Genomic DNA, 14,728 nt, shown 5'->3' with positions numbered 1-14,728 from the left:
ACCTCCAAGTGATCACCTCCCTCCTTGGAAATCAAATGAATAAGTCCCTCATAAAGCCTCTCCGGCATCTGTCCAGAGGCCATGAACTTGTTGAAGGCGGCTTGGAAACCATCCTCCATGAGATCCCAGTGAAGAATGAAGAGGGAAACCGGAAGGCTATCCTCTTCGGGGAAATTTTTGTGAGGCAGGGCCGGTAGGGCCTCACACAACTCATCACGCGAGAAGGGAGAGCACAAGAAAATCTGCAAGCCTGGTGAGACCACCTTCTGAGTATACTGCAAAACTCTTTCTCTCGCTGCCTTAGCCTCTGCTGCAGCTGAGCCCTGCCTGAAAGAGAGAGTTCCTCATATCTCCTCAATCCGCCTGCCAATCTCAGGATCCTGAATCAAGCTCTCTGGGATACGGACACTCTACTGCCGCTCTAGTCTCCATGGATCCTCTTAGGTGTAGGAGAACTGGGATATGGTTCGAGAGAGTGGTGCCTGCAATAATACCATTCATGCCTCCGTGACTGCAAGCCCACTCATCCACATAGAATCTATCGATGTGGGAAAGGTTTGGTCCATGCATCCTGCTGTCGGCGGATCTCTACCCACTGAAATCCTCTGCGGGGGAAACGGTCAGTCAGCCCTGAGGACCAATTGAAAAGATGAGAGCTTGCTCCCCATCTGAACCAAGGACTGCCAGGGGGATGTCATGCTGAGTGAAATTCCGAGCCATATGGGGGGGGTAGGATCCTAAAGGGTGTTTGTTACTCGGCGGGGGGAGGGGGGGATAAGATTGTGACAGGTTTTCAAAAGTCTATGTGACATAGAGGGACAGATTTTTGAGTTGTGTATGCTGAACACTTAATGAGACTTCATTAGCTTTACAATTCTCTTTTCTGATTGGCTTTCATGCAGGATCCTTTTCAAGGTCTGCTGTCAACAATGAAAGTGGAGCAAAGACGGGGCTTGCAGGAATCATAACAGGATTGGTGATGGGAGCAGCTCTTCTCTTCTTGACCTCAGTTTTTGCACATGTTCCTCAGGTATACTAAAGCTACTCATTTATTTTTGGTGTTTAATGTGAATCATATTGCTCTTTTTTCGAGAAGAAGATCCTTTTATTAGTGCCACGAAGGGCTAGATACAACCACGAAGGGCTAAAAGTGAACTCACCTCTTTTAAGGACGAAAAGCAAGTGATCCAAAGGGGAGGAGACACTTCTCCTTTGGCTGACTGTTTTGTGAGGAGAAGGCTATCTCATACAAAGGGGGGGGGGGGGGGGGGGGGGGGGGGATGGGAACAACCACACAATTGGTCTGTAATGCCAAATGGGGTCACCGCCTCTATTTGTGAGGAAAGGGCCAGGCCTCCATAGCCACAAGAAAGCTTCCTGCCGCTTCTGCATGTGGTCAGAACCTCCTTGTAACTTCCCCCACAAACCGCGAAGGGTGTGAATGATATGGAGCCCTATGCTCCTGATGGTCTCAGCCGGCGGAGTGTGGGTACCCTCGATGGCCTCGCTGCATCTAGCACGCCAAATGTGCTAGGCTGCTATGCTACTACAAATCTCCCATCTCTGGCATGAGCCTGGTTGCCAGTCGCCTGTAGGTGGGGCTGTGACTGGTACTACTGCAATACGATGGTGAGAGACCTGAAGGGCTAGCCCTCCCCCATCCTCCTCATAAGCCCGACCACTCCAGCCCAAGCGACAGTGTCCCATGTAATGATCCGGGTCGATGCCCTGTCCATAGCGAAGATGCGGAGAATCCGCTGCCAAATCTGCTAAGCCTTCGGGAAATCCCAAAGGCAATGGCTCTGAGACTCATGAGGGTGGCCGCATTGCGGGCAAGCTGCTGGCCGACCTCCAACTGCGAGCCAAGTAGCGACTGCCAAACTCTTGTGTGCCATCAAAGAAAGAAAGAAAGAGGGTGATCTCTCTAGGCCAAAATCTGTTCCAAAGGCTCTGCCAGAAATAAGAAAGGAAGCACTGTTATAGGCCCTGAGACTGCCAATGTGCTGCTGTTGCTGGTGTGCCATCTATCTCAAACATCTGGATCCTATAGCCTAGTCGTAGTGTATATGCAAAGAAGGGCGCATTTAGAGTCTCCTCCCGATTTGCGGGATCATGCCAAGTCCACTCTCCTACCCACTGAAGGCGTGTGAGAGGTCGGCACTCCGATATCCATAGCCGCCATAATCTCTCCCTGGCCAACTTGGCTGGTGCTAGGTCTATGTGCCATTCCCGTGCCCGAAAACCAATCACCCTCACCCTCTGCAAGGTGCAGCAACTAAAATCCTCCAAAGGAAGCTCAGATCTCTCTAGTCTGCTATGGGATCCAATAGAAAAAGTGAGCAGACCACTGTCCTCATCTGCTCCGTGGACGAGGATATCGTGTCTGGTAAACACGCCTAGCCACATTGGGGAGGTCGGGTCTGGGATAGGAGTTAGGCACTCCTGAGGGATAGCTGAGTCAATGTCGATGCTGAGCCTATCTCTACGACGGATCCCCTGCACCTTCGGGGGTAACTGCCTGTGTGCAATCCAATCTTCAAGAGACATGGCTGGTCCCATGCTCAAGGTGCCCCGAGATACATGCGGTTGGGACCCTAACATGTGGCTAGTGGGTAAACGGATTAGGGGTTCCAGACCAAAGGCTGCCGAAGCCGCTCCTCTGAGGCAATTGGAGCTATCTGTTTGAGGGCTGGCGTGAGATGATCCCAAGCACGAAGTTATTTGGTTGCAAATCTGTCCTCAAAAGCTGGGCTAAAACCACGGGTCGCATTTTTGTGAAGAGCCATCTGGTACATGCGGCCAAGGGCCCCCAAGACTCGGAGTGCGGGCTGAAATCCGGGCCAATAGGAAATCCTTCCAAGGCTCGCCACCAGGAAGGAGTCCTCTAACAATCAGCTTGCCTAGCAAGGCACGACTCTGGATAGCAGGGTCGGTGAGGCCTAGCCCCCCTCTGCGGCGTGGCTAAATGATCACTCTCCATGCCACCTTGGCCCTTGCTAGCCTCCCATCACTGCCGGCCCATAAGAAGTTCCGGATCAGTCGTTGTACCTGGCCAATACATAAGGCCTAGCACGAATTGATGTACCACATGGTGGCTAGAAGTGCGTGGTTTGCCAACCACCACTCTGCCTCCTTGCCGAGCTCCAATATAAAAGCTTCTTTTGAATGCTCAAAAGAAGCAGGATGAGTTGTTGTTCGGGAGAGATATCAATGCCGACTTCGCAATCGAGATGACAAACTGGAGTGTCCCTTGGGATCCACTGGAAAGCCTTATTTGGTCGCCAAGTTGGGGCGGGTGCTGAGCCTACCCAAAAATCACACGACTTGTGCTAGTTGATCTGCGCTCTTGATGCGCGACAAAAAATCTCGATCACCTCCGCGAATCTTTGGAGATTCCCCACATCTCCTGCAAGGAAAGCTATTGTGTTGTCTGCAAACTCTGAGTCCAGCAGTTCCTCCTGCGCGCGGAGGGGAAGATGCAATCCCTGAAGCCCGGTCTCCTGGGCGGAGAGAAAACTACTCATGGCCTCGGCAACGAAGAGGAAGAGGTACGGTGCCTGAGGACAGCCTTGTCTAACCAAGCAGGAGAGGGGAATCTGTCGCCACGGGCTCCCTGAATGAGAACCTGGCTATGTGAGGCTGAGTAAAGTCCTGAGACTCCACGAATCCACTCCATGGGGAATCCCATCCTCATTGTGCCCTCCGGAAAGCTGCAATCCACCCTATCATAAGCTTTCTCAAAGTCGAGGAGTAGCACAATGAGGTCCTGCTGGTGCATCCTGGTAGAAGCTGTTACCTCCCAGAAGGTAAAGATGTTGTCCAAAAAACTCCGATCGTGAACAAAGCTAGTCTGAGTGTTGTGGATCACGTCTGAAAGAAAAGGTTGAAGTCTCTTGCTGATGGCCTCGTCCAAAATTTTATAGGTTGTCCCTAGAAGAGTGATGGGTCTCCACTTGGGAATCAAATGAATCAATCCCTCTGAGAGCCTCCCTGGCATGGCCCCTGTGATCATAATCTCATTGAGGGCAGCTCGAAGGCCGCCTTCCATGAGATCCTAATGACGAAGAAAGAAAGAGACAGGAAGCCCGTTCGCCCCCGGGCATTTGCCCTTGGGAATTGCAATCAATGCCTCTGCCAACTTCCCAGCAGTGAATGGTGTCAATAAGAATGACAAAAGAGAAGGGGGAACCACCTCCATCGTGTGCCACCAGACCCTCTTGCGCGTGTCCACTTCATACTTGGGGCTGCACTCAAGAGAGGGAGAAGATCATCGTGCCATTATCTGGCGTAGCCGGTCTGGAGTGGCGAAAGACCACGCATACCCGAATGTGGGCCACTGTCTCCTCAAACATATCTGTCCCCTCCACCGGCAGACATTAGAAGAAACTATAATCCACAGGCAGCCCCAAGATCTTGGGGGCCCCACTTGGGGACTTAGGCGGGAGAGCCCTCATCGGGCATGCGAAAATGATCATCTCAACTGGCTTAGAGAAACGGTGAATCAAACGGCAGACAGAACTCGCCGACAGCCGCCGCTCCGGATCGGGGGTTGTTGGGGGGCGATGAGAACTCTCTGGAGAGGAGGAAGGGGGAGGGAGGGAGGGCTCGGATGAGGACGACGGAGCTGGGTGAACTGCTGCGGGTAGAGTGGGTGTCGAGGATGGAGGAGGAGGAGGCGGCGGCGGCAGGGGAGGCGGCGAGGGAGGGCGGGGGGGTGAAACCAGAGAGGGGTGCTGCGGAGATAGATCCGTTGGAGAGGTAGGCTGCTGGGGGGAGCTCGCCGGGGGCTCGAAGAGGTCTGCTGGTCTCATAGGGTACTGAGGGCCAGGGGGGGATCACGATGAGGGAATGGCTGCCAAACCGGTGGGGATAGAGGGGCTTGCTCCGTGGCTGGAGGGGGCCCGTCGCCACCTAGAAGGTGGGATAAATGCTTGAAATGGTTCTCTGATAGAACCAAATCCTCCTGAGATGTACCAGCTTGGCGCGCTCGGCGGCGACGCTCAAGTGGTCGGCTAGTGACTCGGGCACAGGGGCCAACTAGAGATCTGCCAGCTTCGGCGCGCTCGACGGCGACGCTCAGCTCTAGTGGTCGGTTGGCGGCCCAGGCGCAGGCCAACCGTCCACCATTCGCCGGTAGCTGGGTCACCTGTAGACGGGTCCTGGTGCTCCACTGCCTAAGAACCCACCTCTCTTTTTGCCCCCTAGGGAAGATCTAAATGAGGAACGGGGGCAGGAACCTCCGGAGGCAGTCTCTTGGGCTGCCGACGAGGGCAAGCTTTGGCTAAATGGCCCAGCTGCCTTCAAATGAAGCATTGGCCTGGAAGGCTTGAATACTCCATGCGCTGCTGGATGGGGTCGCCCTGTAGGCTAGGAATGGATATGCAGTGAGGCACTCAATCCGACGAGGCCACACAGATGCGAAGGGATGGAATCATGGTTGCCTGTGCGAGGGCCGAGGCAGCGGTTGGGGGGGGGGGGGGGGGGGGACTCCATCACTCTCTCGATGGCACCACCAATCACCGGAAGAAGAGGAAGGTATTCCTTCATGAGGCCTGGGAAGCAAACTGTCACTGGAAAGCCCTACACGGCAACCAGAGGGTCAGACGCAGGATCAAAGCCGTGCTTCCACCGCGCAAAAAAGGCCTGTGCCGTATGCGATGCAAGGGGGCTCAGTTGCATGACTCGGTCTGACGCCATTGGCGAGTTGAACTCCATCTGGTAGTAGCCGTGCCCCAGAGGGTGAATGTCAGTAATCTTTGCAGGCTCGCCTATAAAAGATCCCTGAGTTGTCCACGCGCGGGGCGGCTACCAACAATTTTGCAAACCAAAGTGGAGTCCTCTAACATTGCAACAGTTGTGGCGAGACCCTGAAAATCCGCTTCGGAGAAGGATATGCAAGCAACGGTGGCCTCGGCCGGGAATGATGGAGCGGCTGCCATGGAGTCCTCCTGGGGTTGAAGACCAGAAATCGCCAAGACTTGCCGAAGTGAAAAAACGTCCCGAAGAACCTGAAGAACAACCTGTGAGGAAGGGGTAACAGGGAAATGGGGAGGAGAAGGGGAGAGGAAGGGAGGCTAAAACGGGAAAGAGGAGAGAAGATAAGGGATGGGGAAGGGAGGGAGGGTGGTGTGGCAGCCAAGGAAGGGAAGGGGAGGCAGGGCGGAGGGGAAAGGGAGAGGGCTTTTGGGGGGGTGGGGGGCACAGCAGAAAAGGCAGGGAGGGGGCTGGCGCAGGAACACAAAAAGGGGGGGTGGGTGGGCGCAGGCACGAGCGCAGGAGGAGGGAGGGTCGCAGGGGGAAAAGCAGACAGGGGGGTGCGGGAACTCAGGAGCGAGTGCACTGAATCATACTGCTCTTAAACTGTCAAGCTGAAATATTAGAGCACTCTTGCAACTTTGACCCAGATATTCTCATCTGTTCCGAGTAAGCTTATAAATGCCCTCATAATTTCACTTCTATAGAAGCAAGCTGATATTTATCATCTACAGCTTTCAAGATGTCACGTCAGCAAGGCTGATATCTAGTCAGAAGATTAAATCAGCAGCCTAACCCTTGCTTACACCCTGCTTAGCAAGACTTACTAGTGCAACCCTGGCCTGGAAGAAGCATCCACGATTGTCCCTGCAGCTGACATGCATTTCAGAGATTGTTAAATAGATTAATAATACCAAGTATGCTGCTGACATTTTGACAGATTGGTGATGCTCAGTAACTGTTTGCTATAGAATACGAATATCTTATCTCCACTAATTAAGTTGCAAGAAGTGGAAATGTCTTCTCATGTGGGTGGTTTGTTGGTATATGGCAAAGCCGTGCGACCTGGCTGCTGACAATTATGTTGTGTTTACATGTGCACAGTGCACCTTGGCAGCCATCGTTGTGTCAGCTGTCCTTGGTTTGGTAGGTACTATTTTCTGATTGCACATAGATACATACCAGTTGTTTGTCTAGCATGTTACTCTGGGGTTTTATCGTTGTAAAATTATTTTTACAACTGAATTTTGTGTGTTTTTGCATGGGCATAGATAGACTATGATGAGCCAATATTTCTTTGGCATGTGGACAAACGTGACTTTTTGTTGTGGATAGCCGCTTCCATCAACACTCTATTTTTTGGTATTGAGATTGGCGTGCTTATTGCAGTGAGTTTCTGATCCTGCAACAACTAAAAGCTTTCAGGCTCACTTTTGACAGTTACTGTGAACATGATTTTGATTTGAAGTGTAGTAGTGATTATTTGTCAATTCTTAACTACAATTCAAGGAGTTGTTGGCATGCATGTTACCACATATGGAGTGCAACTGTTTTTGCTGTATGGGAGGTCAAATAAAGCTCAAGCAATACAAGTTTAAACTTGCTTCATTTAGGAAACTAACAAGGCAAGGTAAACTTAGTTAATCTATCCAATGGGAGGTATCTTTCGAATCAAGAATGTATTCAGTAATGTAAGATTCTTCTGGCCTATATCCAACAACAATTTCTTAGGCAGACGTTCTCAAAGGCTTGTCAGAAGGCCGTTTGAATAGTGGATCATGGAGATTACCCAAGGCTTTCTTTCCCATTGTCATTCAAATGCTTCAAGGCCATGATTTGTGACTTAAAACCATCCATACACTAGGAGTTCAAGATTTTCTGTCATAAAAATTATTCATCGCGAAGCCTGTTGAAATAATACAAGGGTGAGTTTTTGTGCCCTGCTTTCTTGGAGACCAACTTTCAATCTATGCAGGGAATTGTCTTTTAAACGATAATGTTTAACAAGGCCCTTTTTGCGTATCCATATCAGTTGAGAGTCCATGCTATAACAGCCTGTCTGCTACACACACACTTTTTTTTTTTGGGTAAATCCATGAACAGTATATTATCAATGAAATTTACACGAGAGTCTCCAAAACGGAGAGCCTCAACGGGAAATTGCTGCTACACACACACACACACACACCTTGGCTTGAGTCAACATCATTATTTCCAGTTAATGATAGCGCCTGTGCATGCTCAGCCCTTAACACCATCAAGCCTGCTTATGCTCAGCCCCTTCATACTACCAAGCTCACTTATGCTGATTCTCCTGTTTCGCGATGATGATGGCTTACTTCTTTTTGCTGCAGTATGTATCCTGCTTAGATGATCAGAGCAAACACATTACAATCTCCGCTTACACAGTGTGCCGTCAACCTTTATAAGAGGATTAAGAATACTGATTATTTGGAGAACTTGAAAGTTTCTTAAAATCTCTTTTCTACTTCATGGTACTTCTGTATTTTTGTTAGAATGAAGGGGACAATTCTCTTTTATACATGACCTTGAGGTGGTTAAAAAGAGTCTTCCTTTTTCCTCACTTTTCAAGACCTTGAGTAGCGGAAAAGATCAATCACTTGTCAAAGAGAGAAAGTAAAGTGCTTCTTCATGTCCAAACATTCATGGCAGATGGAAAGTGTGGTTTAGAGCTCATAGAAAGCTCCAGCTTAAAGTTGAAAGGATGAGAGAGAATGGGAGTCACGCAATGCACCAGACATCCATACGATACACTCACATTCGGCATCTTTAGTAGGAGGATACAACCTGCGGTGTATACACAAGAACATTCACAAGGAGTAGGATCTTTCACAACACAAAACATAAACAACAGATCCATCGTGGCCTCGCAACCTACGGATACCATCTCTCCACATGTGTGGGCCTGCAATCTCAAAGAAACCCCTAGTGACCGTGTCTCCCGTTTGCGTCCAAAAGGACGCTCTGGCATGGTAACTGTACTCCAGCCTCCATTCCTCTATCGATCTGAGCACTGTACAGGCGGCAGCCAACTAACCCTCAATCCACAGGCTATTTGGTGCATTCTCCTAAAGCCGCAGTAAGGAAGCTAGGCCCCGGAGAATGCTCCTATCCTGCTCTCAAAAGCTAGCTAGTCTGCTTTGCGTGCTTTGTGTAATAAACTGCTAATCTCTTCAAGGCCAGCATCCCAGGTGCATGCAGTTGCTCGTGAGTTAAAATCTAGCCTCCCCCAAATCTCCCCCATCCTGCTGCATATCTCAAAGTCTTGGATGAGGCTATCACTGGGTGCTCAAATGTCTGTCCTACCTCCAGGGGTCCTCCAATGAAAGAATAACGGGTGCATGATTAGAAAAAGTAGTGCCTGCCCAAATACCAATCATGCCACCATGACGACAAGCCCACTTATCTACATAGAACCGATCTAATCTTGATAGGTTAGGGCCGGTACTCCTCTTGTTGGATCTTGAGAAACACGGACTCCAGGCGCTACGTCCAAACTCTCATAAACACCAAGGGTCCTGTCCCCTAAGAGCCAAAATCAACTCCTCCGAAGCCGAGTACTCTGTACCAGAAATTGTAGCTAGGCCACCTTCGAGTCTGTCCTCTCCCAACTCGAGCATGTTTAAGTCGCCACCTATACACCGGTAATCTGCCTACAGAAGGGACTGACGAACTATACACCAGAAGGTGGCTCTGCCTGCCGACATTCGGCACATATACGTTAAAAAAACCCACATACTCCTCTCCAATCCTAATGGTCACCCACTGAGCTCGTCTAGCCTCAATCAACCCCTGCCGGCTATAGCTGCTCACTGACAGAAATGCGTACTTCACCTTGTGTCCTAGAAGGGAAAAAAGAATGGGATCAGAAAGTGTGACTCCTGCCCTGCAGGATCTTCCCACAACGGCGGGTACGCCCCTATGAAAGACAATGGGTCCACCAATGCGGCTCTGTGAAGCTCCTCACTAAGGACACCACGCCTCTGAAAGCACTGTGGACCCCCCAAACCATGAATGTTCCATGAGACAATCCGCTTAACTAAGATTTGTGGGAGGCAGAGCTAGGCTGAAGCCATGTAAGATGGGCACGAATCCTGCCCTCCATGTGGAGCCACTCTGTCCAAGCCTTGGAATATCCATACTCTAGACTCCACATGTCGAAATGCAGGTATCTCTAGGAGGGGGGAAGGGTTACTGCCACTCAAACATGAAGAAACACAAAAAAAAAACACCTCAAGGCTAGAGGACACCATCTCCCCTTCCTGATCTCTCTTGCCCAAGCCACCAAGCTCCTTCCGAGCCAAGGGCCGCAGGTGGGTAAGCACATCAGTGATATCACCAATATTGATTTTTATGCATAAAAGGATTTTTGTATTATAAAAGTGTTACTTTCATCAATATTGATTTTTATGCATAAAATGATGCATAAAAGTTTTTTTTTTATTAAAAAAGTGTTACTCTCATCAATATTGATTTTTATGCATAAAATGGTGTATAAAAGAAGTTTTTTTATCATAAAAATGTTACTTTCACCAATATTGATTTTTATGCATAAAAGAATTTTTTTTATTATAAAAGTGTTACTTTCACCAATATTTTTTTTTTTTTGCATAAAATGATGCATAAAAGAATTTTTATTATTATAAAAGATGCAAATGGTGTGATCTCTTTTGCCTACCTGCGAAAAGCAGTAGACACCAACTCCATGCTCTAATCCATCTCCAGCGGTACTCTTAGGGGGAAGGAGAAGATCATCATGCTACTCTCTAGGGTGGAAGGCCTGGAGTAATGTACATATACGAATGGGAGCCATCATCTCCTCGAACATACCAACTCCTTTGACAGAAATGCATCGTAAGAAGTTGTAGTCAATTGGCTACTCGAGCACCCTTGGGGGGCCGCTTGGCGACTCTAGAGGGAGAGCCCGCAACGGAGAGACAATGATGGTCATCTTTATTGGCTCCATGAAACGATGGATCAAATGGTGAACTAAGCTAACCAGGTCTCCCCTGGAGAGGGGCCTTGAAGAGGCAACGGTATGCTCGTAATGGTTCTTCGACACAAGTGTGTCCTGCCAGCTTGGCGTGACCGGTGGTGCTGCTCTGCTCTGAAAGTCTGCCGGCAATTCCTTCTTAACCCAATGGTCTGCCACTCTGGATCGCCCTATCGCAATGTCATTCAAATTTCAGCATTGCTATCTTATTTGGTTTTGCGCCATTTCATCTTGTTTAATAATATTTATAGTTTGAGTGTGTCACACTTTTTGGGGCAATGACACACTTTGCCCTAGGGCTAGGGGTCGTAGGAGATAGTGCAAACATGCTTCTTGAGTGACACAGCCTTAGGCTCCGTCTCGGCCAGCGCTAAGAGTGATGAGTCCTCTCGTATTGCCTCCTTCCTGGTGAGAATGTATCACCACAGACAATGTATTGCAGAATGATGATGTATTGGTCGGAGTGATGAGGTTGTTGGGTCATCTTCACAAAAGAATGACTCGTCAAGCCAAAATGACTTTGTTGAGTCCTCCATGTTTGGGTTGGATAATCCGCAGGATGTACATGGCATAGGGGATCATGTAGATGCACAACAGGGCATGTCACCCTCTCATGAGGCTTTGCAAGATGTACAACATGATGTATTTGCTCATGATGCCTTGCAATGCACTCATGTATTGGGCACATATTCAAAGACATTGCTGAGTGATTACCCTGTCATTTAGCATTATGAGAGGCAAGCTCAGACACTGGCTAAGTGTTTGCTTAGATCCCGGGTCAACACCACGTGGGCTAAGCTCAGACACCGGCTAAGCATTTGGATTGTGGCATGGAATGTGCAAAGCCTCAGAGGGGCTTCCCATTTGCATTAGGAAGCACCTCGTGAAGGATCAGCTCCATCCTGCTTTTACAGGTGGAACTATGCATGTTCTCTTGTTGTAGAAGCACAAATTAGATAGGCATTCCTTCTTTTCTACACTTATTGTCCCAGGTAGATTGGACCAAAGGCACTGTATGCATTTTAGTTGCAACGTCAATTATTCCTTATTTTAGTGGATATGATGCTTCATACTTGCTAGAGCGCAGTGGATTATGGTCATGCATGAGGGTCAGAAATTGGTTGCATCTTGTATATTTATGCACCTAATGTGAGAACTGAGAGGGTGGCCTTTTGGGACACCATCACAAAGCTCCTCCCCAAGCAACATGGTTAAGCAGCCCTTTGACAAAAAGGGTGGCCATGAGGGTAGAACACACCCCTTCGAGAGAGCCTCATGGGAGACATTCATGATCTCGGACAAAGGATGACTTCGAGAGGATGCTTAACTCTTTATCTTACTCTTGGCATAACCGCAGAAGTGGGGATGGATGTATCTTTGCACGATTGGATAGGTTCTAGTGTGGATGATTGGGGCCTGGATAGGGGAGGCACTGATGCCTGGCACCACCAAGTCAGATCATTGCCCGGTTGTTTTGTGCATCAGGGAGCTGAGGACTCAGATGGAATCCCGTGTTGTTATCCTTGACTCTCTCTCTAGAAGCATTGATTTCACATGAAGTCAGAGAGATTATTATCATAGTGTTCTTTGGCCAAGAAACAAGAAGCCCTGGACAAGGAGGGAGCTACTATCAGGTGCAGAACGGATGCACTTCAGAGGGAACATTAGAAGCGTCCACAATCTCCTTGGATCCCACACCTCTTGTCTAAAGTTAGAGTTGCAGATGGCCATGGATAGGCGGGGTGAGTTCTCGCTTCATGCTATGGATGGGTGGAAAATGCAACAAACACTTCTTCTCAGCACATGGGCCTAGTAGGGAATGTGTGAGATACTTGCAAGACTCACAGGGAGAGATTTCGACTCAGCCGGATAAGGTGACAAGTATTGCATGAGACTTTTATGAGATATGCTTTCTATAGAGTGTCCCTCTCCACAGAGAGAAGTTGCACAGTACAAAGTTCGGGAGTGCATGCCCAGACTTGTCATAGATGATTTGTGTTCTTCATTGGATGCCTCCTTCTCGAAGGATGAGTTGAGACATGCATTGTAGGCTCTTTCAAAAGGAAAGTACCTGGGTGATGATGGTCTCTCCCCATCCTTCTTTATACAGGTTTGGGACCACATTGGGGATGAGATCATTGTTGCTTTCGAGGGGATGTGGTGTATAGGTACGATGCCCCTTACCCCCACCCCCTCCCTTTTTTTTTTCTTATTCACCTTTGCCCAAAAGGTGGGGATAAGACCAACATCAAGTAGTGGGGGGCCATCACTTTACTTAGACGTGCATATAAAATCTTAGCTAAGGCATTGAGTATGAGGTTACAACCGGTTCTTCAAAGGATTATTCATGACACACAGAATGGGTTCCTCCACGGAAGGAATATATTTGATAACATCTTGGAAGTTGTAGAGTGGGCTCAATCCAGCCAACAACCCCTTGCCATTCTCCTACCAGACTTTGAAAAAGCATATGATAGAGTCGATTAGGACTACTTAGACGGCACAATGGCATCTATAGGATTTTCCCAGGACTTGACGAGAGGGGTCTCATGCCTGTATAGGGAGGGCCATAGCACAATTTTAGCATGCAGGGTGGCCGCAGTGGGGGGTTGGGACGTGGTGAGCACTTTCAGAATTCCCGCTCGGTGTGGCAGGGATACCCCCTCGATCCCTTATCATATCTCACTGTAGTGGATGCTATGAGCAAGTCCATTCAGGCCACCCCTAGAGCATCAAGCCACCTCAGGTTGCCTTTACATATAGAGGAAGAGTTATTGGACTCCAAGCGAGCAGATGATACCATGATATTTTTGGAGGACTCACATGCATGTCTCTATGCCTTCTAGACAGCCTTAGAGATGTTTTGTTTGGCAGCAAAAGCCACCATTGGCACAAGTCAGTGGGATTCTGGATCAGTGATTCTCCACAAGCAAATAGGGTTTGGATGTGGGGTTCACTTGGATTGGGAGAGGAGAATCACCAGATACCTTGGCTGCCAAGTTGGATTGACATCTCCCCAGCACAATAGTTTGTGCCTGTGCTCATGAGCATTAAAAGCAAACCTCAGCATTCGAGTAGCAGGAAGTTTGATTTGGCATCTAGAGCCTGGGTGGTTAACCAAGTGCTGCTGGCCACTGCTTGGTTTATCACGTCTTGTTGGGTTCTTCATAGGTGATGCATTGGCTAGTTACGTTGCCTCATTCAAATTTTTTTTGGGTCAGGATTAGATGGCATAGTACACACAAGGGCTAGAGTTGCTTTGGAAACCATTATCCTACCCAAGCAAGCGGGGGGGTTTGAACATCATAGACCCAGTGTAAAGTGTTGCTTTGTAAGATGATTTCTTCCTCGCACTGAGCCATGGAAGGACTTTCTCATGCAGCAAGTTCCGAGGTGTACTATTGTTAGGGGAGGTGATTGTATATACAAACCACACCCCCATCCTCCCCTTTGGTTAGATCCCTTCTTCAGGCTTGGAGGTTCTTGGTTCACATACCTACATGATCGGCTGAGGAGGCTAATAGACAACCCATTATGTGGAATGACCTGATCTTGGAGTAGCAGGAAGCTTGATTTGGCATCTAGAACCTTGGTGGTTAACCAAACTTCAGCATTGGAGTAGCAGGAAGCTTGATTTTGCATCTAGAGCCTTGATGGTTAACCAAGTGCTGCTGGCCATTGCGTGGTTTATCTTGTCTTGTTGGGTTCTTCATAGGTGATGCATTGGCTAGTTACGTCGCGTCACGAAGGATCAAAAAGGGGTGCTTATGCAGCATACTAGGGGTACTAGTCAAGGATTGTGCAGATTGATGCTTCCAAACCCAACTATTGGATCACAGGGACCTTCTTGGAAGGGCTTTATCACTTGTGTTGGGAGTTTTCTCAAGGACAGCTATACCTCTGCGGTTTATGGTCCTTCCCACGCCGGGTGAGGATGATTCACCGGTCTTTTTCTCTATA

General features: G+C 48.8%; 1 protein-coding gene across 1 annotated transcript in view; it reads left to right on the top strand.

The window, feature by feature from the left end:
• The window catches only part of LOC147640456 (sulfate transporter 4.1, chloroplastic-like), a 186,622-nt gene that overhangs the window by 132,488 nt on the left and 39,406 nt on the right, over positions 1-14,728 (top strand). The window contains exons 8-10 of the mRNA XM_086825348.1: positions 903-1,030; positions 6,859-6,900; positions 7,026-7,142. Of these exons, the coding sequence (XP_086681474.1) occupies positions 903-1,030; positions 6,859-6,900; positions 7,026-7,142 (287 nt within the window). The remainder of the gene's footprint in view (positions 1-902; positions 1,031-6,858; positions 6,901-7,025; positions 7,143-14,728) is intronic.

This window comes from Cibotium barometz, chromosome 3, assembly GCF_041138505.1.
Source record: "Cibotium barometz isolate CiBa-2024 chromosome 3, ASM4113850v1, whole genome shotgun sequence".
Classification (NCBI taxonomy): domain Eukaryota; kingdom Viridiplantae; phylum Streptophyta; class Polypodiopsida; order Cyatheales; family Cibotiaceae; genus Cibotium; species Cibotium barometz.
This window is presented reverse-complemented; position numbering and strand designations above follow the sequence as displayed.